This window comes from Pongo abelii, chromosome 19 (assembly GCF_028885655.2).
Source record: "Pongo abelii isolate AG06213 chromosome 19, NHGRI_mPonAbe1-v2.0_pri, whole genome shotgun sequence".
Classification (NCBI taxonomy): Eukaryota; Metazoa; Chordata; class Mammalia; order Primates; family Hominidae; genus Pongo; species Pongo abelii.
Genome location: NC_072004.2, coordinates 72,433,351 through 72,456,578, shown reverse-complemented (window position 1 = coordinate 72,456,578; position 23,228 = coordinate 72,433,351). Strand labels below are relative to the sequence as shown.

Here is a 23,228-nt window from a genome sequence, read left to right as displayed (position 1 = left end):
TCAGAGGTAGTTTCTCCCAAACTTGCCTCCAGCCTCTCTTCCACTTGAAGGGCAGCAGAGAGGAGGATTAAGACAGTAGGAAGAGGGAAAACAGGCAGGCAACTGCCCTCCAAGACACTTATTTTGTACCAAAGACATGCATTATGGTGTTACATTCTCACGGTAACTGCATCAGGTAAGAATTATCAGCTCCATTTTACAGGTGAGGAAAGTGGGCTTGGAGAGGCTATCACACGATTCGTGTCTAGAGCTGGGACTCTACCTGGTGGACTCCAAAGCTCTTTTCATTCCACCATGCTGTGTGCTCAGTAGGCAGAGTTCGCCAGGGTGTCTTGGGAAAACTGAGGCGGGAGGTAAGAGTGGTGCTTTCTAGAGTTGGGGTTTCAAGCCTTCCCATTGTCCATTCTCTACCAGCAAACTAGCCTCTTAACCCTTGCCATCTCAAACTGGAGCTACTGGCCTGGGGGTGCTGCGAAATACCTCAACTCCAGTAGGCGGCACTGTGAACCAGACACCAGCCCAGCGTGGACGGCGCGCGCGGGAAAACCCGCGAGGTGGAGCCACAAGGAGCAGCCAGGGAACCACGTGTGGGGGCGTGGCCACCATGGAAGAGGGCGGGTCTGTTATTCAAGCCCCGCCCATCATTTCAGGCCTCCCCTCCCGGTGGGCGTGCCCCGAATTCTCTCCCCGAGAGACACGCGTGGGCCGCTCCCCTCTGGGAGGAGGGCTGCCCAGAGGGGTGCGGGTGTCGCTAGCGGCCCCTCCCCGTGTGGGGCCACGTGGCGGGTGCGGGCCGAGCCCGAGGGGAAGAACCTGGCCCGTGGGGAGGTGGCGGGGGACAGAAACGGCGCTGAGCCGAGCCTAGAGCTACGGGGTTCGGAGCAGAGGCGGCGGCAGCGGCAGCGGCAGTAAGAGGGAGGGGAGGAGGCAGGCGGGCGCATGGGGCGCCCCGGCCCCTCCGACAGAGAGCCCCCTCCGGCCCGGCCGCGCTGAAAGCTCCCCAGCGCCGCGCCTTGAACCCACGCCCCGAGGCCATGCCGGTCATGAAGGGGTTGCTGGCCCCGCAAAACACCTTCCTGGACACCATCGCCACCCGTTTTGACGGAACGCGTGAGTGGGACGGAGGTCGGGGCTTGAGGTTCGAGCTGGGGGCCAAGTCTTCTCGGGGCCGTCTCGGGTCTCCTGGACATGGTGAGACCCGAGGCGAGGGGAGAGAATGGAGGTGCGGGTCTAGGAACTCCCAAAGCCGCGGTGCAGGAACAGGGCGGGGAGTGCCCTGCGAGGGGAGGAGGGGAAAGGGCCGAGAGCACGGGTGCCAAGGTTAGGGGGTGTGACTCGAGGCAGAAGACGCTCTTTGTGCGGCAGAGCGGAGGAGGGGCCTTTGGAGCCGCCCACTCTCGGGCAGAGCTGTGCTGGGGGCGTATATGGGGGTATCCGAGACACAGAAGTGGGGCAAAGTGGCCGGGCATTCTGGGGTCTGCTCCCAGACTCCAGCTCCCACTACCTCCAGAAAAAAAGGAGAAAAGATCAGACTTCAGCAGGACCTAGTTTGGATTGAGGTCGCGCGCCCCCAAATCGTGGGGCGTCAGTGTCTAAGGTGGATGAGGCAGGAGGAGGGGAGCGGTCTGTGCGACGGTGGGAACTCCCAGCTCGCCCAACGCAGCTTGGGTTTCAGGTTCAGCACCTTGGACAGCCACATCACTCCTTCCCCGCCTCTTCTCCCGCCATTCCCTCTTCCCACTCTGGAACCCAGAGATTCCCCGCCCTCACCTCCCCCAACCCCGCCATTCCCTCGGGAACCCTGGCCGGGATCTGGATGGTGGGGGAGCGGTACCCGAGGGCGGAAACTGAGCCGCGGGGCCCTACCCTCTTCCCCCCCACCTTGTTTCCATAGCGCCCATCACCGGGGCAACAGGCCCTGGGATGGAAGAAGGAGGCTGTGCCCAGAGCCCAGTGCCTCCCAGGCACCTTCAGTGTCCCCATCAGCCTCCCTGCCCCCAGACAGTCATCCCTCCTAGAGCACCAGGACTGGTTGTGTCACGGGCCCCATCTCTTAGCTGAGTCTCTGTCCCTGGATGGCCCACAGGAGTCCCCCGGGCCTCCCACCCATCGGTGCTGGAGGGAGACAGCTCGGGTTCTGCTGCTGAGGGTTGCTGGAGCTATATGCTCAATGCCCTCTCCCATTAGACTTTGAGCACTGGGGCAGATCCCCTGAAAGCAGCTACAAGAATGCTAAAAAGTGGACTTCCCTGGAAGGCAGGGAAGGAGGACAGCACTCATCACTGTCTGCCTCCACACTAAGGAGATCTGTGAGTTTGGATAATCTCTGCCTTTTGGTTTCCTATCAATAAATGGGTGTGGTGTCATCAGAATCTCTGCCCTGCTTACTCCGTAACAGGAAGAAAGCCAAGTGAACGTGGGGAAAAAATTTCACCTTCTCAGAGTAGCACTTACCATGTGCTAGACTTGTTCTCCCCAAGTTAACTCATGTAACTCTCACAACGACCATGTGAGGAAGGCCTATTACGCCACTTTGCAAATAAGGAAGCCTCAGGCACAGAAGAGGTCATCAACTTGCCCAAGGTCACACAGTTAGTAAGTGGCAGTGGAGGGTTGCAGGAGCCCAGGCTCTTACTCACCATGCTATACTGCCTTCTACAGTGACAGCTCACCAGTTGGAAGGCAGGGGGACGGATGGCATGACCTCCTGGAGTCCTTCTCCAACTCCCCATTAGACCTTGCTTAAGTCCTGTCTTAAGTCCTTGTCACTTTGCTCCATCTTCTCCTATTCTCAATTCAGAATATCCCAAAGTGGGGTCAGGAGCAACATGGAAACCTGGGAACCTTCTGGCTCTGTGACTTCTAACCCCAACTTAGAGGAAGTGCTGCCCACCTGGAAGCTAGCTTGCCTCCCAGCCTTGACCTGACCTTGACCTCTTCTTCCCACAGACAGCAACTTCCTGCTGGCCAACGCACAGGGCACACGGGGCTTTCCCATCGTCTACTGCTCCGACGGCTTCTGTGAGCTCACGGGCTACGGTCGCACCGAGGTCATGCAGAAGACCTGCAGCTGCCGTTTCCTCTACGGCCCAGAGACCAGTGAGCCAGCCCTGCAGCGTCTGCACAAAGCCCTGGAGGGCCACCAGGAGCACCGCGCTGAAATCTGCTTCTACCGCAAGGATGGTGAGGGGGCCCACCCCACCCTGCAGCTCTGCCTAGACCCCTAGCCTTATCCAGAGGGCACTGGGCACAGTAGGAGTCTGAGTGATTGTCCCCACACTGCCACAAGCTGACTGTGACGGAGAGTATCCCTGACCTCTCGGTCCTGGGTTCCCCCATTTGAAAGATGAAGGAATCAGCTGACAGAATCTCTGAGGTTCCTTTTGGTTCTTGCTTTGCCAAGCTCTTAACTATGTCTAGGAGGATGAGGGGGATAAGGAGAAAGGCATGCCACGGGGCTGCCCATGCTCCTCCCTTCCCTCTCTCCTTGCCTACAGGCTCGGCCTTTTGGTGCCTCCTGGACATGATGCCCATCAAGAATGAGATGGGGGAGGTCGTGCTGTTCCTCTTTTCCTTCAAGGATATCACTCAAAGTGGAAGCCCAGGACTTGGCCCCCAAGGAGGCCGCGGGGACAGTAATCACGGTAACAGCAAGTCCGGACGGGCAGTGTGAATGATCAGAAGCCCTCACCTAACCAGCCGCAAGGGATGTGCCCCAATGTATCTCTGCACCTTTCTTCCCAACAGAAAACTCCCTTGGTAGAAGGGGAGCCACCTGGAAATTTCGGTCTGCCAGAAGACGGAGCCGTACTGTCCTACACCGACTGACCGGCCACTTTGGCCGCCGGGGCCAGGGAGGCATGAAGGCCAATAATGTGAGTCCCACCCCCAACCCAACATCTCCCAAGTCCTCCAGCCTTGATTCTGAGGCACCTCTGCCACTGTCTCCCCGCTTCCCTGTCTGTCTGGTGTCCCTCCTTGGCTTGCTCCTCTGCCCACCCATTTCCCATATACTACTCTATAAGGTATATGCTCCATCCTATATCCTCCCCCAACATCCTTCTATCCCTATCTCCCTCATTCCCTTAGGTGATTGACATTACTTTGCTCCGATGATGTCACATTGCTCTAGCAGCAATGACCTCACCTGCCCGGGGGTGATAGGGTTATACCATGGATGGTGAAATTGCAAGCTGCTATAGTTCTAGGGAGAAAGCCCTCATTGCAGGCCTGGCATCTAGACCTGTATACCACCTCCTAGGATCCTGACCAAGCCAGGGGATTGAGTCCCCAACCCTCTGTTAGGGGTACAGGGAATGCGGTGGGCTATGCCAGCCTCTGCTCCCTGCTGGGATATACCCAGCCCCCACTGGGCCCCCAGAACCCAAGAGGAACTTAAGGGAGAAGTTAAGTACCCCTCAAGCTAGGGCACGTGCCGATTTGTCATAGTCTTCTTCTCAAGTAGGATGAGTGTTGGGCCAGGCACAGTGGCTCATGCCTGTAATCCCAGCACTTTGGGAGGCCAAGGCAGGAGGATTGCTTGAGGCCAGGAGTTCTAGACCAGCCCGGGCAACATAGTGAGACCCCTCCTCTAAAAAAAAAAAAATTAAAAATTATCTGGAGGCCAGGCTCAGTGGCTGATGCCTGTAATCCCAGCACTTTGGGAGGCTGAGGCAGGCGGGTCACCTGAGGTCTGGAGTTCAAGACCAGCCTGACCAACATGGAGAAACCCCATCTCTACTAAAAATACAAAGTTACACGGGTATGGTGGCACATGCCTGTAATCCCAGCTACTCGGAAGGCTGAGGCAGGAGAATCACTTGAACCCATGAGCCGGAGGTTGCGGTGAGCCGAGATTGTGCCATTGCACTCCAGCCTGGGCAACAAGAGTGAAACTCTCAAAAAAAAAAAAAATTATCTGGGTATGGTGGTGCATGCCTGTGGTCCCAGCTACTCTGGAGCCTGAGGCAGGAGGATAGCTTGAGCCCAGGAGTTTAAGGCTGCAGTGAGTTATGATGGTGCCACTGCACTCCAGCCTGGGCACAGAGTGAGACCTTGTCTCTAAACTTAAAAATGTAAAAATCAAGTTGGGTGAGTGTCAAGCCTTATAAATACCCTTGACAAGACATGATTGGTTCAAACAGGGGCCTGGGGCTGGGCACAGTGGCTCACGCCTGTAGTCCTAGCACTTTGGGAGGCTGAGGTGGGTGGATCACCTGAGGTCAGGAGTTCGAGACCAGCCTGGCCAACATGGCGAAACCCCATCTCTACTAAAAATACAAAAATTAGTCAGGTATGGTGGCATGCTCCCATAGTCCCAGCTATTTGGGAGGTTGTGGCAGGAGAATCACTTGAACCCAGGAGGCGGAGTTTGCAGTGAGCCAAGATCGCGCCATTGCACTCCAGCCTGGGCAAAGAGCAAGACCCTATCTCAAAAAAAAAAAAAAAAAAAAGAAAGAAAGAAAAGGAGGAGGGCCTGGGAAGTACTTGGCAGGAGAAGAAAATGTCAGGTGTCAGCCTCTGTGCCCCTCTCCTGGCCTTCTATCTCCTTTCATGGTCGAAAGTGCCCTTGCTGTGCCCACCTGCTCCCTTTCCCCATCCCCTGCCTTTCCCACCCCCCATCTTGGCTCCTCTTTCCCTCAAGTGTCCCCAACCGCCACCCCTCTCCCCTTAGAACGTGTTTGAGCCAAAGCCATCAGTGCCCGAGTACAAGGTGGCCTCCGTGGGGGGGTCTCGCTGCCTCCTCCTCCACTACAGCGTCCCCAAGGCCATCTGGGACGGCCTTATCCTCCTTGCCACCTTCTACGTTGCGGTCACCGTCCCCTACAACGTCTGTTTCTCGGGCGACGATGACACCCCCATCACTTCGCGACACACCCTTGTCAGCGACATCGCCGTGGAGATGCTCTTCATCCTGGGTCAGACCCTCTGCCTCACCTACCCTGGAGGGTCGGCTTGGGGGATCCACTTGGCCAAGCCTCACCCACTCCTGGGGCCCACATGACCCAGGCATTCAGAGCCCCTCCCTTTCTGCATCTTTAAGTCCCAATGGCCCATGTGTCCTGCTCCCCGCAGCTTTCAGCCTTGTGACATGTCCTCCCTAAGGACCAGCCAGAAGCCCAATCTATCTCTCCATGCCTGCCTCCTCCTCCAGTCTGGGTCTCCAAAGCTTGTTCCCAGCTTTCTCAGTTTCTTGACCCCTTGGCCAAGGCCCCCCAGTAATAGCCTCTTGCACCCCCAGATATCATCCTGAACTTCCGCACCACCTATGTGTCCCAGTCCGGCCAGGTAATCTCTGCTCCTCGTTCCATTGGCCTCCACTACCTGGCCACCTGGTTCTTCATTGACCTTATTGCTGCTCTGCCCTTTGACCTGCTTTACGTCTTCAACATCACCGTGGTGAGTGACCTCCGTCCCACCATCCAGCCCAACCTCCCAACTTCAGCACAGCATCTTCCAGGAAGGGACTGACCCCAAACCCAGATATGCCCCTTCCCATCAATCCATCTGCAGATATTTATCAGGCACCTGCTCTGGGCATAGCCCTGTGCTAGGTACTGGGAGGATCCCGGAGGGTCTGTGATCCTGGGGAGCTCAGCTCACAATCTTTGAGGTAAGCTGAGACAAATGAAAAGCTAACTATGGCTACCAAGGCGGCATTGGTCTGATGCCAAATGAGTGGTACTTTTCACATTTTTATTTAACAAACAACTGATGAGCATTTAGCTGTCTGCAAAGCACTGTGTGGGGCATGGCCACCGTGGGGAAAGGGAACAGTTCAGCCTCTAAACAGCTAAACTGGTGAGGGGGCAGGAATGCCGCAGAGCACATCAGGGACAGAAGAGGTGAATGGGGGTGGAAGATGGGGCCCGGGTATGCTACAGAGGGGCTGGGCTGACCTTGGAGTTCCAGGCTGGAACATGAGTGTGTGTAAAAATGATCTGAAGTCTGGCCAGCACCTGGGAAGCAAAAGCGCCCTTGTTGGGCAGAGGCTGGAGGGGTCTGGGAAGGTTTCCTGAGGGAGGCGGGAGTATAGCTAGACCTTAAAGGGTGAGTAGGATTTAGCTGGCAGGAGATGAGGACAGCAAGCATTTGGGGGAGCATAGTAAACCTAGACAAGAAGGTAGAGGCTGTGAGGTGAATTCAGAGGCAAAGAATGCCAGGACCTGAGTCCTCACAGATCCCTGGGGACACTCTGGAGGTGCTCTGAGTGGTCATCTGTGGCCCCAGCCAGCAGATAGTAGGTCTTCTCAAGTCCAGGGTGGGGCAGTGCTACCCCGCGTCCCCAGGCCCCCTTGGGTGTGGGGTGGGGAAGTGGGGAGCAGTTTCCTTGTGTGCTCTCTCCCTGCACTCAGCTATAGCAGGAAACCACCTACACGCAGCCGAATTTAACTAGCCGCCAACGGGCTGTGGGCCTCCTCTCCTGGCTGTGCACACGTGTGTGCACGCTCCCACACACGTGCATGTGTGTACGTCTGCCTCGAGGCTCTGACCATTCTGAGCAGATCTCCCTACCCCTCCCCAGGAGTGCGCCCACCCCTCTATGCCCACCAGGCACCATCAGCTGGGGAGTGGGAGACTATAGAGAGCCCCCTGCCCCTCCTCTCAGGTCCCTTTGGGAGCACATTACAGTTCCCTGTGTTCTTTCACACTCATCATCACATGGGAGCCCCACGGGGACCCTTCAGGGCAGATCCTTATCCTTTTTCAGAGGTAGGTACAGAGGCTCAGAGAGGTTCAGTGACTTGCTGAAGGTCACATAGCTAGCAGGGGCAGGCAGGAGATTAGAACCAGGTCTCTCCACCCTGGGCAATAGGTGAAACCCCGTCTCTACTAAAACACAAAAAATTAGCCGGGTGTGCTGGTGCGTACCTGTAGTCCCAGCTACTCGGGAGGCTGAGGCACAAGAATTGCTTGAGTCCTGAAGGTGGAGGTTACAGTGAGCCAAGATAGCTCCACTGCACTCCAGCTTGGCCGGGTGCAGTGGATCACCCTGTAATCCCAGCACTTTGGGAGGCCCAGGCGGGCGGATCACGAGGTCAGGAGATCAAGACCATCCTGGCTAACATGGTGAAACCCCGTTTCTACTAAAAATACAAAAAAATTAGCCAGGCATGGTGGCAGGTGCCTATAGTCCCAGCTACTCGGGAGGCTGAGGCAGGAGAATGGCCTGAACCCGGGAGGCGGAGCTTGCAGTGAGCCGAGATTGCGCCACTGCACTCCAGCCTGGGCGACAGAGACTCCGTCTCAAAAAAAAAAAAAAAGAACCAGATCTCTAAACTTCCAGTCTAGTATTTTTTCCAACATACCACCCTGCTTCCCAGGTAACCAGGGCCCCTGAGTGGATGGTCTGGTGAGATGAGGAATACCCCTGGGGGCCAGAGAGAGGTAGAGCAGAGACAGAAGATGAGCAGGCACTGGCAGAGCTGCAGACTTGAAGGAGCCAGGCCTGGATGTTCTAGTCCAAGGAGAATGACAGGAGTATCCCCAAGAGAGTGGGGCCCAAGGGCAGCTGACTGAGGGAAGCCCTGAAGAACTCAAGCTTGCAGTCAAGGGCTCTGGGAGCTGGGGGCAGGCATTAAATCCTGGCGAGGGTCCATGTGGAGGAATCAGAGCCATCTCCTTTCCAGTTCCTTCACCTAAAATTAGAGAAAAATTGCACAAGGTGGTCCAGGAGCAGTGTACGGCCAGGGCTGTGGGGAATGTTCCTGGAGGCCCAGGAATGGGCAGTGAGGGGCTTTCGTACCAAGTTCCCCAGGCACTGCCCCAGAGCCTCCAGTCCTAGCTGCCAGGCTGCTCCCACCCAGAAGATAAGCCCTGCCCATCTCCAAGATTGAAGGGCTAATCAATATTGATAACCACAATGCAGATGGTACTTGGGGTAATATTAGTGAATATGGGACACTTACTAGGTACCATTATCTCCATCAACCCCCAGCACAGCCCAGGCTCCCTCAGTCCCTGCTCTCCTGCCCCCTCAACTCTTCTGCTTGACTCTTCATCTGCAGCCGATCCACAAGAGGAAGTGTCCATAAACCTCCCCCAGCCCTCAAGTCCTTGCCTGTCCCCACTCCACTATGCTTCTCCATGTCTTGAAGGGGGGTCCCCATCACAATTGCTGCTGTCGCCACTGGGGCTCTACAGAGACTGTTGCCTATCACCTGACTCTGACCAGGGCTGGCTCGCCTACCATCTCCCAGTGCTTAGTGGCCGTACAGCACAAGGTGGACTGTGGTGTCAGTTAGCCCAGCTGCCCACCCTGAGTTCCAGCTCTATCATGTCCTTGGTCTGTGACCTTGAACAAGTCATTAGCCTCTCTGAGCCTTAATTCATTCATCTGCAAATTGGGAATGATGATGATAATTGAACTAAAGGTAAAAGTGTGTGTGTGTGTGTGTGTGTGTGTGTGTGTGTTGTTAAATAAGGTTACAAATGCTTAGCATAGTGCCTGGCTAAGCACATAGAACGTACTTACTAAGGCAGGGTACAGTGGCTCACGCTTGTAATCCCAGCACTTTGGGAGGCCGAGGCAGGTGGATCATGGGGTCAGGAGATCGAGACCATCCTGGCCAACGTAGTGAAACCCTATCTCTACTAAAAATACAAAAATTAGCTGGGGAGGGAGGCTGGGGCAATCTTGAATTGCTTGAACCTGGGAGGCAGAGGTTGCAGTGAGCTGAGATCTCGCCACTGCACTCCAGCCTGGCTACAGAACGAGACTCTCAAAAAAAAAAATAATAATAATAATTACAAAGCGTTAGCCACTGTTTGTTTTATTGTTATTATTCCCTTCCTGCTGCAATCCCCTGGCTACTTTCTCAGGACAGCAAGGACGTCTTTCCTGTTGCAGCCTGCCCTGGCTCCAGGGTGTCCGGTGGGAAGGCCCTGGGAGGGGACTCTGAGGGCTCGGAGGAGGTGTGCCTGCTGACAGCCTCCCCCGCCACCTTCCCGCAGACCTCGCTGGTGCACCTGCTGAAGACAGTGCGGCTGCTGCGGCTGCTGCGGCTGCTGCAAAAGCTGGAGCGGTACTCTCAGTGCAGTGCTGTGGTGCTCACGCTGCTCATGTCAGTCTTTGCACTCCTTGCCCACTGGATGGCCTGCATCTGGTATGTCATCGGGCGCCGGGAGATGGAGGCCAATGACCCGCTGCTCTGGGACATTGGTGAGCCACCGACCCCAAACTTTCACAGACCACCTGTCCACCTGTCCCATCCCCAAGCTGATGCCTCCACCGGTACCCACACCCCTCATCCCACATTCCTCTATCCATCCAACAAACATGCGTTGAGCTCTTTCTGGATCAAGCGTGGGAATATTGATTTGCAGACAAGGGCTCTGTTTTGGGGGGCAGGTTGGGGGGAACTCACAGCCTAGCGGGGGAGCAAGACCAGTGATAGTGATCAAAGTACAACGCAGGAAACACTCTGAGGGTGGAGGGGTGTGTTTCAGGCAGAAGGAGCAGCACGTGAAAAGTCCCAGAAAGAGCTTGGCATCTCTGCCCCCATCAATCCCTCCTTCTCCAAGCTTCATGGCCATGTGCCAGGAGACAGCCCCAGTCCCTTGGAATCCCTCTGAAAGGCCTGTCAGATCCCGGGCATGGTCCCTGACACCTCCCTTTCCTTTACCCCACACCTAGCCCACCATATCAATACCACCTCTCAAATGTCCCGTGAATCTGGCCTTTTCTCTCCATCCTCTCTGCCCCTTCCCAGTCCACTCCACCTCCCTTTCTCACCCAGGCCTGTGCAATAGCCTCCCTACTGATCTTCCAACCCCCTTCTCATCCCCCCCACAACCACCATCCTCACCACAGCCAAATGGGTGTTCCAGGATTCAACGTTGACCCGCCACACTCCTTCTGGGATTCCTTCAGTGGCTTCCCACTGCCCTCCAAATGAAGTCCACACTCACTGCACACCCTGGGCAGCCCCTCTCTCCCCACCTGCCTTCCTGTTCTCCCGTGCTCCCTGCGCTGCAGCCACACCAGCCTCTCCCCTGGGCCCAGGACATACTGCTTTCTCATGCTGGGCCTGGAACATGTTGTTTTCCTCTCTGGAATCCTCCCTCTTTTGTCTTCCCTGTCTACCTAGATGGGTTTTCTGTTCCCTGCCTCACTTGGAACCAATGTTCCTTCGGTTCCATGTGTCTAAACCAAAATGTCCTGTCCTAAGGAGCATGCCTTCCAGGCACCAAGTCCAGAACCCCCAACTGCCAATGGGTTGGCTTTCCCTAACCTATTAGGATTCCTAACACACCCTATACAATACTTTCCTTCCAGGAGCTCACCTCCCACCTGTAATGATTTATGTCATGTCTCTTTCCCCTCCAGGCTATAGGTTCCACCAGGGCAGGAAGAGTGTTTGGCTGGGTCAATTCCCCAACACTTTGTATACAGCAGGTGCACGATAAACTATTAGAAAGTTTCAGGAGCCTTTGAACACTCAGCAATGTAGTGAGTTGGCGGCCTTGGAATGCAACTGTAACCAATGCACCATGGGGAGACACAGGCCCAGGCCACTCCCCACATTTCCTGTGCCAACCCGTATATAAATACTTGCCGAAGGTCAAGCGTAGGTGGCTCAGGGAACCCTGGTTCTCCACTGCTGGCACAGCCAGGGCTCCCTGCATCCGTCCACCCTGCAGGCTGGTTGCATGAGCTGGGCAAGCGTCTGGAGGTGCCCTATGTCAATGGCTCGGTGGGCGGCCCATCGCGGCGCAGCGCCTACATCGCGGCACTGTACTTCACTCTAAGCAGCCTCACCAGCGTGGGCTTTGGCAACGTGTGTGCCAACACCGACGCCGAGAAGATCTTCTCCATCTGCACGATGCTCATAGGCGGTGAGGCCAGACCTGCCACGCCTCAGTGGGGCCCTGCGAAGCCCAGCGTGCACGGGGAAACTGAGGCCCAGAGAGGGCAAGACATCTGCCCGAGGTGTCTACCCAAGTCCAGACAGTCACGCATTCATTCATGGACGTTTCCTGAGTGCCCACTATGTGCTGGCCCTGGGGATGCCACAAACAGGCGTGGACTCTTGCAAAGGGGATGGGAAACCCAGGTTCATGACCTAATGGTGGGGAGGCCTGAGAGGAGCATGGGGTGTTACCCATCTCTGGATCACTTCCTATTCCCCACCCTTAGTCTAGTGCCTGGCACCCGGTAGGCACACAGGAGCCCGCTGGCTCTTGGTCCAGGACAGGGTGGGTTTGGGAGCTGGGGAGGTGGCCAGAGGGGTGGCCACCCCTGACAGGCCCGCTGCTGCTGCTGCAGCCCTGATGCACGCTGTGGTGTTCGGGAACGTGACAGCCATCATCCAGCGCATGTACTCGCGCCGCTCGCTCTACCACAGCCGCATGAAGGACCTCAAGGACTTCATCCGTGTGCACCGCCTGCCGCGGCCGCTCAAGCAGCGCATGCTCGAATACTTCCAGACCACGTGGGCCGTCAACAGCGGCATCGACGCCAACGAGGTAGCGTTCAGGGTCTCCCATCTTGCCCTCGCCCTGCCCTCTGCGTGGCCCTGCAGTGGGGTGGGGAAGGGGTCGCTGCCCCGGTGGCTTACAATGGAGGCAGGCCGAGCTCGGCTGCTCACACCTGTAATCCCAGCACTTTGGGAGGCTGAGGCGGGCAGGTCACTTGAGGTCAGGAGTTGAAGACCAGCCTGGGTGACATGGTGAAACCCTGTCTCTGCTAAAAATATGAAAATTAGCCAGCTGTGGTGGTGCACGCCTGTAATCCCAGCTACTAGGGAGACTGAGGCACGAGAATCACTTGAACCAGGCAGGCAGAGGCTGCAGTGAGCCAAGATCATGCCACTGCACTCCAGCCTGGGTGACAGAGCTAGACTCTGTCTCAAAAACAATAAATAAATAAAATGGAGGCGCTGAGCGCAGTGGCTCACGCCTGTAATCCCAGCACTTTGGGAGGCTGAGGCGGGCGGATCACAAGGTCAGGAGATCGAGACCATCCTGGCTAACACGGTGAAACCCCATCTCTACTAAAAATACAAAAAAATTAGCTGGGCATGGCAGCGTGCACCTGTAGTCCCAGCTACTCAGGAGGCTGAGGCAGGAGAATGGCTTGAACCCAGGAGGCGGAGCTTGCAGTGAGCCGAAATTGTGCCACTGCACTCCAGCCTGGGCAGCAGAGCGAGACTCTGTCTCAAAAATAAAAATAAAAATAAAAAATAAATAAATAAAATAAAAGGGAGGCAAACAGGGCCCAGGGGGTGAGGTATTGTTCACAAGGGCACACATTCACCCAAAATACAAATTCTTGTTTCTTTTTTTTTTTCTTTTTTCGAGGAGTCTTGCTCTGTCGCCCACGCTGGAGTGCAGTGGTGTGCTCTCGGCTCACTGCAACCTCTGTCTCCCAGGTTCAAGGAATTCTCCTGCCTCAGCTTTCTGAGTATCTGGGATTACAGGCACCTGCCACCATGCTCGGCTGATTTTTGTATTCTTAGTAGAGACGGGGTTTCACCATGTTGGTCAGGCTTGTCTCGAACTCTTGACATCGTGATACACCTGCTTCAGCCTCCCAATTTGCTGGGATTACAGGCGTGCACCACCACAGCCGGCCAAATTCTTGTTTCTTTGCACTTGAATATGGGAATGAAAGAGCTCAGGGCCCAGCTGATGTGAGTCTCCCTTCTGCCAACATTTCGTGAGTGCCTGCTTTGGGCCAGCCTTGGTGCTGGGCACAGAGAGCTTAGAGATGATGACACCCAGCCCTGGCCCTCAGGGAGACCCAGAATGGTGAGGGAGGCAGAAAGATGAACAGAGAGTGCGGCACTGAATGGGGCTGTAAAGGAGGGATGTCAGTGCCTTCAGGTCCTCGTTGTGCCTGGGTGGGAAGACGTCAAGGAAGGTGGCAATCCCAGGTAGAAATGGCCTTAGGAACACAGGCCAGAAGTGATGGCACAAAAGAGCAGAGTGAGCGCTTTAGGGAACTGAAAGTGGCTCAGTAAGCCTGCAGGAACAGGCATGTGAGTGCTGCGGAGGGAGAAGGCAGGGCAGGAGGGTACGATATGGGCTGGGAGGCAGCAGGCCCAGCTCAGGGATGGCCTAGAATTTAGATTTTATCCTGCTTAATGTTTAGGCTGGGGTGTGGTGTGGGGAACTTAGAGGGAATGGATTGGTGAGGTATCTCTGAGGATGGGATCTGTGGGACGTGGTGATCTCCTGCTGGTTGCCGGAGAGGAGCTCAGAGTGACTCCCAGTTTTCTGGCTTAGGCCAAGGGTGGGGATGGAGGTGTAACAGGGGGAAGATGGGCTTTGGGATGAAGGTGAGAGTCCCGGGTCAGGCCAAGGGGAGGGTATGGTGCCTGGGGGAGGTCCAGAGAGAGGTTGCCCAGTAGGTAGATGGGAATCAGCTCTTGGCTGGGTGCGGTGGCTCATACCTGTAATCCCAGGACTTTGGGAGGCTGAGGCAGGCAGATCACCTGAGGTTGGGAGTTTGAGACCAGCATGGCCAACATGGTGAAACCCCGTCTCTACTAAAAATACAAAATTAGCTGGGCGTGGTGGTGCATGCTTGTAATCCCACCTACTCGGGAGGCTGAGGCAGGAGAATTACTTGAACCTGGGAGGCGGAGGTTGCAGTGACCTGAGATCGTGCCACCGCACTCCAGCTTGGGTAACAGAGCGAGACTCTGCCTCAAAAAAAAAGAAAAAAGAAATCAGGTCTGGACCCAGAGTTAGGGCTCAGGGCACTCAGGTAGTAGGGAAGCCATGGGGCCAGTTGCCATGATGCAGGGAGAGTGCGGAAAGTGAGAGTCCAGGGTGTTGGCTGAGGAAGAGGAGCCTGGGAGGAAATGAGGAAGTGAGCAGTGGGAGACGTGGGAGGAACCAGGAGGAAAACCCTCACAGGAGCCCAGGGGGGCCAAGGGGAGAGTTCAACAAGCCAGGGTGGCCAAGGGGCTCCATATGAGGATGTGAACATGGAGTGTGGCCATAAGAGGTCATTGGTAGTGCCCACGGTCTAATACCAACTCTGCATTTTACAGACTGAGATACAGACTGGGATACTGAGGCCCAGAAAACGGAAATGGGTTGCCCAAGGTCCACAGGGACTTAGGAGCCGAGCTGACTCCTGGTCTCCTGACTCCCAGTTGAAGGCTGACCCCCAAGGGATGGCTTCTGAATGATGGGGTTAAGTGACCAGCATGTAGCCAAAGGCAGGGAACTGATGGGAGAAGACCTGGTCTCTGCCCCTGAAATTGGGTTGTGAGGTTCATGCAGCAAGCAAAATTGAGGTTAGACACAGAGGTTGTACTGAAGGTCTGGAATGGGTGACTTCAAAGAAAGGGCAAGAGGAATTCTCTCTTTGAAGACAGCTCAGCACATTTGTAGACTCAAGTAGTAGCTGCAGGGGGATGGCCAGAATGACCTATGCCCCTTATGCAGTTACTGCGTGACTTCCCAGACGAGCTGAGAGCTGACATTGCTATGCACCTGAATCGGGAGATCCTGCAGCTGCCGCTGTTCGGGGCAGCAAGCAGGGGCTGCCTGCGGGCCCTATCGCTGCACATCAAGACCTCGTTCTGCGCTCCGGGCGAGTACCTGTTGCGCCGTGGGGATGCCCTGCAGGCACACTACTATGTCTGCTCCGGCTCGTTTGAGGTGCTCCGAGACAACATGGTGCTGGCCATCCTGGGTAAGGACACCATCACCTCCTACTACCCACCCCGGAACCACCCCCCGCTCCCCCCGCTGAGGACTTGGGAATGGCCAAGATTCTAGGGAATGGGATACCCCTCATGGATACCTACAGTTCCTGCTGAGGAGTACTCTCTCGGTCCCTCCGCCCTACGGCCATCCCCTTTTGACAATTCCCCTCTGATTCTCCCCTAATCCCCTTGGGCATCCCTCAACCCATCAACCCTTCTCAGTGACTGTCCCCCAGCTCAGTTGATCCTTTCCCATTGCTCCACTTCCCAACCCCATTGACCTTTCCCCAGTGACCCTAAACTCCATTCACCTTTACCCTCTAACTGACCTGACCCCTCCGGCCATTGTGATTTTTATCACCCAATTCCATTGATCGTTCCTCTGGCCCTACTCACTCCCACTGACTGTCTCCCAACCTTACCAGTCATTCTCCACTGACCTTTTCCCAATTCCACTGGTTATTTCCACCAATCCCATTGACTGGCCCACCTTCAACCATCCTTCAAACACACTGACCACCCCTCAAATCCACTGAGCACCTCCAGCTGATATCCTTTTGTTCTCACTGCTCCAGCTGACTGTCCCCATCCCTTACCTACAGGGAAGGGGGACCTGATTGGAGCAGATATCCCTGAGCCGGGGCAGGAGCCTGGGTTGGGAGCAGACCCAAGCTTTGTGCTGAAGACCAGCGCTGATGTGAAAGCTCTGACCTACTGTGGCCTGCAGCAGCTGAGCAGCCAAGGGCTGGCTGAGGTCCTGAGGCTCTATCCTGAGTATGGAGCTGCCTTCCGGGCTGGCCTGCCCAGGGACCTCACCTTCAACCTGCGCCAGGGCTCTGACACCAGTGTATGTACACACCCCTGATGACCACCATCCTTCCAGAGTCCCTTCCTCCAAAGCAGACCTTCCCAGCCTGAGAGTCCCATGAACCTCCCTCCACCCTAAAAACATCATGCCTAAAGCCCAGGCACCCTCCTCCATTGCCCCTTACCTGCTTCATACCTTCCAACCCCGCTGACACTACACTGGCCATCACCCAGGGCCCTGGCCGTCTCTCATCGCCTTCTACTCCCAACTCTACTGCCCCATCTGCTGACCACCCCTCAGCCCCACTCCAGACTCCTGACTCCTTCAAAGGACCCTCCCTTTGTTTTTGTTTTTGTTTTTTTGAGACAGTCTGGCTCTGTCACCCAGCCTGGAGTGTAGTGGCGCGATCTCGGCTCACTGCAGCCTCTGCCTCCCGGGTTCAAGTGATTCTCCTGCCTCAGCCTCCCAAGTAGCTGGGATGACAGGCGTGCATGCCATGCCTGGCTAATTTTTGTATTTTTAGTAGAGATGGGGTTTCGCCATGTTGGCCAGGCTGGTCTCGAACTCCTGACCTCAGGTGATCCACCCGCCTCAGCCTCCCAAAGTGCTGGGATTACAGGCGTGAGTCACCATGCCCAGCCAGGCTCCTGCCTTTAGAAACAACCCCCTCATGTGCTCCTCTTTCAAGCCCCTCTCTGGACGGGGCATCATGCCCTGGGGCTTCCTCTTCTTTTCTCACCAAATGTCTCCTGAGTCCACTTTGTTTTAGGCTCTGGGCCAGGCCTGTACATTACACCTTGGGCCTTGGTCTTTTGCTGCTTTTCAGTCTCACTTTGCTATGCAGTGTTTGTTTGAGTTAGAGTTGTAGTTTCTGACTCAGCTCCACAAAAGACTCCACATTCTCAACCCCATAACACTGTTGGGTGGGACAGGGAGGGTCTGCGCTATGGCCACGGGAAGGCAGGAGTGGGCTTGAACTCTCCTATGTCCCCACAGGGCCTCAGCCGCTTTTCCCGATCCCCTCGCCTCTCCCAGGTAACACCCACGTCCTGGGTGGGGTTGAATTGCCTTGGGGAGAGGGTGAGATGGGTAGCAGCATCCCCCTTTCCCTGGATGGGGAGCTGCATCCGCCGGCGAAGGCTCTTACTTAATGAAGGGGTCTGTTGTTCACTGTCCTGCGACATCAGCTGCCCCCTCTGCCCGCAGCCCCGCTCAGAAAGCCTCGGCTCCTCCTCAGACAAGACGCTGCCATCCATCACAGAGGCCGAGAGTGGCGCGGAGCCTGGGGGTGGTCCCAGGCCCCGACGGCCCCTCCTGCTGCCCAACCTCAGCCCAGCACGGCCTCGGGGCTCCCTGGTCAGCCTTTTGGGCGACGAGCTGCCCCCATTCTCAGCCCTTGTCTCCTCTCCTTCCTTATCCCCATCCCTGTCCCCTGCCCTGGCTGGCCAGGGCCACAGCGCCTCCCCTCACGGCCCCCCCAGGTGCTCTGCTGCCTGGAAGCCCCCTCAGCTTCTCATTCCCCCACTGGGAACCTTTGGACCTCCGGACCTCAGTCCCCGGTGAGACGCCAGCCTTCCCTGCTTTCCCAAAACCCCTACTGGCTTCCAGAACCTTCTCTGGGCTCTATCCCTGGCGTTCCAAACAGTGCTCCATCCCGTCTCTGCCCGTGTGCCCACCGCACCCTTCCAACCACAGCTTGCAACCCCAACCCACTTTCACTGCCGCTCTTGCTCCGCCCCCTGGCACTGCTGCCCCCAGTCCCCCTCTGTCTGCTCTGCTCTGGCCCTTACCCTCACCCCATGGTGCTGATGAGCACTGCCCTGTCCCCAGGATAGTGGATGGCATTGAGGACTCTGGCAGCACAGCTGAGGCCCCTTCATTCCGGTTCAGCAGGAGGCCTGAGCTGCCAAGGCCCCGCTCTCAGGCGCCCCCTACAGGTAAGGGCCAACAGTGGACTTCAACCCCGTCATCCATCTGCCCATCTACCTGTCCAGCCATCCCATATGTAGTAGGGGCCTACCATGTGCCAGGTGCCATCCTGGGAATACACAGATAAAACAGACCTGGCCCATGCTCTTGGAGTGAGTCTAGCAGGGAGACACCTCTGTACACAGATAAACAATTCCAGATGCTAAATACCATGACAGACAAGAACAGGACTCTGTGGTAGAAAAGGAAGGTGCCCACTCGACTTCCTTGTAGAGGAGGGGATGCTTGGGTTGCTTCTTAAAGGGTGGGTGGGATCTTGAAGAGTGGAGCAAAACAGTTATTGAGCTGGGCATGGTGGCTCATGCCTGTAAATCCCAGCACTTTGGGAGGCTGATGAGGGTGGATCAACTGAGGTCAGGAGTTCGAGACCAGCCTGGCCAATATGGCAAAACCCCATCTTTACTAAAAATACAAAAATTAGCCAGGCGTGGTGGTGCACACCTGTAATCCCAGTTACTCGGAAGGCTGAGGCAGGAGAATTGCTTGAACCTGGGAGACAGAGGTTGCAGTGAGCTGAGAGCACACCACTGCACTCCACCCTGGGCAACAGAGTGAGACCCCATCTCAAAAAAAAAAAAAAAAACAGTTGTTGAAAGGCATGAAAACCAGAGGGATGTTGTGTTCAGACACCAAAGGGAAGCTCTGTACCAAGGTGGGGCAAGGGGCAGGATGAGGCTGGAGAGTTACACAGGGGCCTCAAAACCAGGCTAAGGAGTTTAGGTTTCCCATCTCACAGACCCTAGAGCTTTGTCTCCCCCTGCTTTCCGCCTGCCCAATGACAGGAGGATTCCAGCCCAAGTTATAGGCTCAGGTATTAATGCTCCATGAACTCACCTGCATCCCTTCACCCTGCAGGGACCAGGCCCAGCCCAGAACTGGCCAGTGAGGCTGAGGAGGTGAAGGAAAAGGTTTGCCGGCTGAACCAGGAGGTGGGTTGGGGCTGGCTCAGAGATGCGCCTGATATAACAGCATTTCAGACCCGACACAGTGGCTCACTTGAGGTCAGGAGTTTGGGACCAGCCTGGCCAACATGAAGAAACCCCATCTCAACTAAAAAATACAAAAATTAGCCAGGCACCTGTAGTCCCAGCTACTCGGGAGGCTGAGGCAGGAGAATTGCTTAAACCTGGGAGGCGGAGGTTGCAGTGAGACAAAATCACACCGTTGCACTCCAGCCTGGGCGACAGGGCAAGACTCTGTCTCAGAAAAAAAAAAAAAAAAAAAAAAAAGAGATATTCACGCTAGCTAGATGACCTTGGGCAAGTCCCACAACTGCTCTGAACTTAAATTTCCACATCTAAAATGGGGAAATAGTAATATGTGCTTCCCAGAGTTTTAAGGATGAAATGAGAGTGCATATGTGCCTGGTCCAGTCCCTGGCATGTCGTAGGCACTCAGTACCAGTTGGTTCCCTTCCTCCCCGACTGGCTCAAGTTTCCCAGCCTGATAAGAGGATCTCTTCTCCCTCCACCACTGTAGGACTCTTTCCTGCCCAGGCCCCACCTCTTTCCCTTACCCCAGCCGTGGGTAATGAGTGCTAAGCAGATGTGGGGGCAGGGGACAGGGAGGCTGAGAGGCCTTCAGGCCTGGGGGACCTGGATCCAGATGTCTGAACTCTGTCCAGGAAGAACCTAGATTCTATATGCTGAGGCACAGCCTCTGCCTCCTCCCCAAGGGATCTCAGAGTTGTCACCACAGAGCAACCAGGCCCAGCCCCTGGGAGCCGGCCTTCCCTGTGTTCTGATAAACATCAGGCATCCCAGAGGGGCGGTGCCTGGGCTGTTTCAGGCCCTGGGGCCTGGGCGGGGCTGGCGCTTGTTCAGCAAGCTTGAGGGCAAGTCCGCTCAAGGCCTCAGGCATCCCTCAGCTCTAGGCCAGTGGTTCCCAAACAAGTATCTATCAGAACTACCTGATAGGCCGGGCGCGGTGGCTCACGCCTGTAATCCCAGCACTCTGGGATGCTAAGGTGGGTGGATCACGAGGTCAGGAGATGGAGACCATCCTGGCTAACACGGTGAAACCCTGTCTCTACTAAAAATACAAAAAAAATTAGCCGGGCCTGGTGGCACACGCCTGTAGTCTCGGCTACTCGGGAGGCTGAGGCAGGAGAATCGCGTGAACCCGGGAGGCAGAGCTTGCAGCGAGCCGAGATCGCGCCACTGCACTCCAGCCTGGCGACAGAGTGAAACTCCATCTCAAAAACAAAAAAAAAAAAAAGAAAGAAAGAAAGAAAAAAGAAAAAGAACTACCTGACAACCTATTAAGTGCAGATTTCTGGGCCTCTTAGGATTGGGAATGTCTGGGGCGGAGCCCAGAAATGTGCCTTTTCAAAAGTTTCTCAGTTGATTCTATAGTCGCTGAAGTGTGAAAAGCACTGATAGAGACCCTTGAGCTTGTGCGATGGGATCAGCTGAGAATAATAAGGCTGTCACTTCACAGATGTGTGGCCTCTTTGAGCACATTTTTTGACATCTTGGGAAAGCTCGCGCGCACGTGTGTGTGTAGGGGAGGAATAGCAATATCTGCTGCCCCAAATCCTTTCTGGAAAGAGACTGGGGCATTTTCCATCTAGGCAAAAATAACCCTCATCCTGCCTTTTTCCCAGGGTGGCCATGAGCAGAAAGTGGCTGCGAAAGAGCTTTGTAAACTGGAGAGGGGGGTGCACCTTGTTATTACTGTGGCACCTGTGAAACAACTCGATGTGTTTTCAACAGATCTCTCGTCTCAATCAGGAGGTGTCTCAGCTTAGCCGGGAGCTGCGGCACATCATGGGCCTGCTGCAGGCCAGGCTGGGTCCCCCAGGCCACCCAGCAGGCTCCGCTTGGACCCCAGACCCTCCTTGTCCACAGCTGAGGCCCCCATGCCTCTCTCCTTGTGCGTCCAGACCACCACCCAGCCTCCAGGATACTACGCTTGCTGAAGTTCACTGCCCAGCCAGTGTGGGGACCATGGAGACAGGGACTGCGCTCCTGGACTTGAGACCTTCCATATTGCCCCCCTACCCCTCAGAGCCTGACCCTCTGGGACCCTCTCCAGTGCCAGAGGCCTCACCCCCAACCCCAAGCCTCTTGAGGCACAGTTTCCAGTCCAGGTCAGACACGTTCCACTGACCCTGGCCCAGGGCCCAGGCCTGTCTGGGGTGGGCGCTGCCGCTCACCACTCAGGGAGGACCTGGGCCCCTTGGCTACCTGCCTTGGGGTCAGCAGCCACCAGCTGGCCTGGTTGGCTCTGGATTTCTGGACTTTTTAACCAAGCGTGGTTACCTCTGATGCTATTCCCTTTTCCAAACCTTCCCCAACCTCCCCCTCTGTGAGGGGAGCCACCTGAGGGCTGTGGAACCCAGCAGGCATGAGATGAACCGCAGTGCCCATTGGGCTGGGCAGATGAGATCCTACTTTCTCCCCACGACCTGGAGGCAGGTAGAGATGGGGGAGCAGAGGGGATGGGCAAGGGACCCAGCTCCAGCCTAGGACATGAAGGCAAGACCAGGCAGGATCTTAGCGTCTATAGCAAGAGAGACAGGTTGTAGGATTTTGCCTGAAGATAGCTTAGTGATATTGTGAGGTCTTCTGTCTCAGCCCCTGGGTCTCTGCTGAAGACCTTAAGAGCAATGTTACCTAGAGACGGGTAGGTTTGAGATGTTGCTTGGAATTTGAACAACCCATGATTTCTTATGGGTTGTTCCCATAAGAAATGGCTCCACCCTGCCCACCATGAGCCCAGGCTAGAGAGGCTCACCTCATCCCACAGCCCACACAGGAAACAAACGGATAGCTCCAGATAGGTACTCTTCAGCTCTCACAGCATTATTTTCAAAATATGAGTTAGTTCCAATATTAAAAATGAGACAGGGCCAGGTGCGGTGGTGGCTCACGCCTGTAATCCTAGCACTTTGGGAGGCCGAGGCAGGCGGATCACCTGAGGTCAGGAGTTCAAGACCAGCCTGACCAACATGCAGAAACCTCGTCTCTACTAAAAATACAAAATTAGCCGGGCGTGGTGGCACATGCCTGTAATAACAGCTACTCGGGAGGCTGAGGCAGGAGAATCGCTTAAACCCGGGAGGCAGAGGTTGCAGTGAACCAAGATCACACCACCGCGCTCCAGCCTGGGCGACAGAGTGAGACTCTGTCTCAAAAAAAAAAAAAAAAAAAAAAAAAGAGACAGGTTATATAGGAATACAGATATTCCAGTTTCTCTAAAATATGTAGCACTGGGCACAGTGGTTCATGCCTGTAATCCCAGCCCTTTGGGAGGCCGAGGTGGGAGGATCGCTTGAGCCCATGAGTTTGAGATCCACCTGAGCAACATAGCAAGACCCTATCTCTATTAAAAAAATATATATATATTTTATATATATATATATATATTTTTTTTTTTTTTTGAGACGGAGTCTCGCTGTGTTGCCCAGGCTGGAGTGCAGTGGCACGATCTCGGCTGACTGCAAACTCCGCCTCCCGAGTTCACGCCATTCTCCTGCCTCAGCCTCCCGAGTAGCTGGGACTACCGGTGCCCGCCACCACGCCCAGCTAATTTTTTTGTATTTTTAGTAGAGATGGGGTTTCACCATGTTAGCCAGGATGGTCTCGATCTCCTGACCTCATGATCCACCCGCCTCAGCCTCCCAAAGTGCTGGGATTACAGGCGTGAGCCACCATGCCCTAAAAATATTTTTTAAATTAGCCAGGTGTAGGCTGGGCGTGGTGGCTCACGCCTGTAATCCCAGCACTTTGGGAGGCCGAGGTGGGTGGATCACCTGAGGTCCG

At 55.6% G+C, this 23,228-nt stretch overlaps 1 protein-coding gene across 1 annotated transcript; it reads left to right on the top strand.

Moving 5' to 3' along the window:
• The first annotated feature begins 406 nt into the window (after positions 1–406).
• Positions 407–22,777, top strand: KCNH4 (potassium voltage-gated channel subfamily H member 4). Its single transcript, XM_009251745.4, has 16 exons — positions 407–1,110; positions 2,950–3,183; positions 3,498–3,644; positions 3,748–3,875; positions 5,675–5,918; positions 6,242–6,399; positions 9,955–10,162; positions 11,644–11,838; positions 12,269–12,468; positions 15,403–15,652; positions 16,268–16,512; positions 17,470–17,508; positions 17,680–18,032; positions 18,304–18,410; positions 19,318–19,391; positions 21,177–22,777. The coding sequence occupies exons 1-16, from the start codon at positions 1,035–1,037 to the stop codon at positions 21,570–21,572; spliced, it is 3,054 nt and encodes a 1,017-aa protein (XP_009250020.4). The 5' UTR covers positions 407–1,034; the 3' UTR covers positions 21,573–22,777.
• Positions 22,778–23,228: the final 451 nt, after the last annotated feature.

Excerpts from the sequence above, each read along its gene's own strand:
- KCNH4 (XM_009251745.4), top strand. The coding sequence starts at position 1,035 with ATGCCGGTCATGAAGGGGTTGCTGGCCCCGCAAAACACCTTCCTGGAC. Across the intron at positions 3,645-3,747 it reads CCGCGGGGACAGTAATCACG|AAAACTCCCTTGGTAGAAGG; the intron begins GTAACAGCAAGT and ends TCTTCCCAACAG. Across the intron at positions 3,876-5,674 it reads GAGGCATGAAGGCCAATAAT|AACGTGTTTGAGCCAAAGCC; the intron begins GTGAGTCCCACC and ends CTCTCCCCTTAG.